Source organism: Brachionichthys hirsutus, chromosome 5, assembly GCF_040956055.1.
Source record: "Brachionichthys hirsutus isolate HB-005 chromosome 5, CSIRO-AGI_Bhir_v1, whole genome shotgun sequence".
Taxonomy (NCBI): Eukaryota; Metazoa; Chordata; class Actinopteri; order Lophiiformes; family Brachionichthyidae; genus Brachionichthys; species Brachionichthys hirsutus.
In genome coordinates, this window is record NC_090901.1 from 9,051,627 (window position 1) to 9,055,686 (window position 4,060).

At 49.4% G+C, this 4,060-nt stretch overlaps 1 protein-coding gene across 1 annotated transcript; it reads right to left on the reverse strand.

Moving 5' to 3' along the window:
- Nucleotides 1-2,715: 2,715 nt before the first annotated feature.
- LOC137894146 (A-type voltage-gated potassium channel KCND2-like) lies at nt 2,716-3,831 on the reverse strand. Its single transcript, XM_068739621.1, has one exon. It carries the CDS (start codon nt 3,829-3,831, stop codon nt 2,716-2,718), a length of 1,116 nt encoding a protein of 371 aa, XP_068595722.1.
- Nucleotides 3,832-4,060: the final 229 nt, after the last annotated feature.

Here is a 4,060-nt window from a genome sequence, read left to right on the forward strand (position 1 = left end):
GAGGCTGAAAACTGCTGTACCTATCTATAAATATACATTTCTGGGAGATGGAGTTTTTAGTGCAGTTTTAAAGGATACTGCAAAATGTAACACTGCAGATAAAAAAATCTTATATATTACACCCAGTCACCCAATTCCTGGAGATCTTGGCATCAGTTTCCCCACAGAGGCAGATTGCTCTTTGTCAGGTATCCAAAAGCAGCCACAGAGATTAGGCACAATAAATAAGGAGGGATAAGTGGTTCTTGTCCTGTGTTTGGTGGCACCGAGCAGTAGACACACACAGAGGTGTGACACGCAGTTGCACAATGCTATTGATTCTGCTCTGGTCTTCAGGCACCCTTCCTTTTCATTCAGGCTGCCTGCCAAGTGCCTCTGAACAGGAAGCCCTGCACCCCCCCCCCCCAAATGTCTGCACGTCTGCTTAAGCACAATCAATGGGCCATCAGCAGGGGGAGAGCGCATGCCACTGTCTTTACTTCCACAGGGTGTGAGGCAGGGAAATTGAAAATATATGTAGTGGAAAGGCATCACGATAGCATGCAGACGTAAAGCATCATTGGCTATCAGAATGAAATCAAATACTTCAAAAGGAGGTTCCAGCCAGTAGCGCAGCCGCTATAAAGAATGTATTTGTCGCCAACCGAACAAAAATACTTCCCCATTCATATCTGACATAAATAACTTTTTGGTCACGGATCAATTTTTCTGCACGCTGAGATCTTGAAAGAGCCATCAGAATACAGCATCTCACTGCCTCCCCCCGATCAGGTAAGCATTTGAAAGTTATTGTAGGAGCATAGATGAGAGATATTTTCCTCACTTGCATGAACCACTAGTCAGCTCCTGTGCGGTGGTCTGGTCTTAAACACACCCCTCGAGACGATGATGGATCGTGAGAGGGAGCCACCTTTGTCTCACACTGATGGCCGTTCAGCATCTTCACCGGTGGTCCTCGATGCAGCATTCTGCACCGCTGAGAGGCTTCAGCTTGAGGTTGTAGAGCTGTCATCCAGGCTTTCGGGGGTTCACAATGGAGTGACAGAAATGTCCCCATTATCAAGGACATTTCTGTTTTGTTCTTGCGCAGCAGGAACATCCTTCTCCATCCATCTTAAGCGGCACAAGGGGGATTGGGAGCTGAACGCAGCAATGACTTTGTTTCTCCCCCAAAAGATAAATCACGGACCATTTTACACATAGCTCATCGTTCACCTGCACTTTGAATCCAAATTGAGAGAATGGGCAGTGCAGCGTCACATTTGAGGCGTCAGCTCTTTCATGCACATCACTGGTCATTTTCAGGGTGAGTGGTAGCTTTACTGGTACTGACTGAGAGCCATTAAAGAGGGCAGAAAATGCTATAATTGAATGTCATCCACAACATGACATCAGCTGTAGAGGTTGGTGTATTGACCATTAAGAATAATGATTGGAATAATAGCACATGTTTATGCTTAGCCCCAGGCTAACCAAATGCAGAGTGGCTGCTGCACCAATGCAGCTACGAGGGCAAACAAAACCAGCAGGGGTTGATACCAAACACATAAACAACAACAACAACAACAACAAAATGAATAGGGATTACATGGAGTTAAATATTCATGCAGTAGATAAAGCTAAATGATACAGAAAGGTGCACATGTGCACACACACGCAGGCCGGCACACTCAATCAGCACACCCTGTGGCAATTTGTTTTGCAATGTGTGATTTTATTACTTTAAAATGAAAGGCTGTTATTTTCACTTCTTTTCTAGTCTCAGCCGTGGATGGGGGGAGGGGGGGCTAACACACTGTTGGAGTCGCTACACAAATGATCTGTTTATTATTTCGGACTGTACATCGTCGCCTTCCATTGTAGGCAGCCAAAAACGCCGCATTCGTTCTATTCGCATGAAAGCGATGAGAAACAAATGGAATCCAATCGGCTCATTGGCACAACTTTTCAGCACCTTGGAAAGCAAAGGGAGAAGAATGCGGAGCTGGAGAGAAATAGTGTTCAAAAAAATAACAAGAACAATTCTGAGGATAATAATCAGCGCCGAGGAGATGAAGGGGGGCTGCGCTCATCAATACAAATTAATCTGATGTAATCGTATTAAGAGGTTTAATTATTTGATGCTGCTTCAGCACATTGTTCATCTGATGTTGATCGTGAGCATGTAATTGGCATCAAAATGTTTACTGTGCCTCTTTAACGAGGGAGGCAGAGAGCGAGGGAAAGCGTGTGTGCGTGTGTGCGTGCGTGCGTGAGCTCCAGATCGAGCAAGGACCCCCGCCCCCGCGAGGCCTTACCTTTGGATGGGTTCTATTTGTTCTTGAGATGTGGGCTCGTTGATAGGCGGTGAATGGCGCACAAGACGTCGCAATAAATCACCTCTCTCATGGGGGGGGGGGGGGGGGGGGCGCAATAAATGCACACCTGTGGCTGCACCACGATTAGTTCAAACAGTAGCCGGCCATTCGTGCTAATTAGGGTTTCTCTTCAAGGTAATTTAACTCTGCAGGAATTAGAAATATAAAATAAAAATACTTCATTAATGTGGTAATAATGAAGTAACTGATTGGCCTGAATGTTCTGTGAAGTGTCCCCCCACCCACCACACACACACACACACACACACACACACACACACACACACACACACACACTCACACACACACACACAAAGCAATTTGAGGCGGTGATTTATGATGAGCTTTGAAGATATACCTACCCCAGTGTTGTCATGGTGACGATGGTGTACCAAAACGCTGCGGGGATGCTGGTGAACTTGCTGGCCGTGGAGCCTTTTTCTGCATAAAACATGACCGTGGCAAAGATGATGATGGCCATGGTGAGGGAGAAGAGCAGGAAGCCCAGCTCGGACGCGCAACTCTTCAAGGTGTAGCCCAGGATGCGCAGCCCCGCCGAGTGCCGGGAGAACTTGAAAATCCGAAAGACGCGGAAGACTCTCAGCGTGACGAAAGCCCCGCTCACCTGGTCGTTGTCCGTCATGACCAGTCCGATGTAATAAGGCATGATGGCGACCACGTCGATGACGCTCATCACACTTTTCACGAACCTGTACCGGCTGGGAGCTGCGATCAAACGGAGGAGATACTCAACGGTGAATATCATGACGCACGCCGTGTCCAAACAAAAGAAAGCCAGCGCGTAACGGTCGCCGCAGGAAACGTCCTTTGACCTGTTGGCCAAAGTGCCACATGGGACCGTCTCCACCACGTTGGCCATCACTGATATGGCGATGAAGAAGCCTGTGACGTAGTAGAAGACCAGCGCCAAGGTGCTGGTGTGAGGGTTCTCAAAAGCCCGCCACAGGTACTCCCGGTGCGTCAGGTTCACCGGCGTGACGTCATTGTTCATGTCCATCTCCTCGTCGTCTTGGAGCCTCTCTGCGTTCTCGCGCCTCCGGTCCTTGTACTCCTCGTAGCAGCAGTCTCCGATGATCTCCGGTATGATGCCGAAGAACGCGAGCTCCTCGTCGTACGCGGATATGCACTCCTGGCGCGGGTAGTGGAGTTTCCCCGTGCGGTAGAAATTGAGGATGTGTCTAAAAATGTCCGGGTCGCGGTCAAAAAAGTACTCGTGCGTCTCCTCGTGGAAAAAGAAGTCCCTCTCTGTGCTCCCCAGCAAAGTGTCCGGGTATCTCTCCAAAGTGGTCCGCCACGTCTGGAACTTGGTCCCACTCACGTTGAGGATGATGAGTCCGTCCTTGCCCTTCTTCTTGTCTTGGGGAGGGATGGGCATCGGGGTGCTCGCCACGGGCATCCATCCTATGGCCGCCGCCCGGGCGAACGGGAGCCACGCCGCTACACCTGCTGCCATGCTGACCTGTCCGTGTCTCTCTCTAGCGCAGCCCCGCTCCGGTTATCACAGTGCTATATGAACGGCGCAGAGACGGATCGCATCTGCAGGGAGAACAAGCAGAATGGATGCAGAGATAGGAGACGCTGTCGGTTAGAGGATTGCAGCGTGATAAGGAGACATGCACAAACCCATTTACTATCCTGATCCTGCGCGTCGCACTGTTGAGTATCGCACTCCAGCCTTTTCC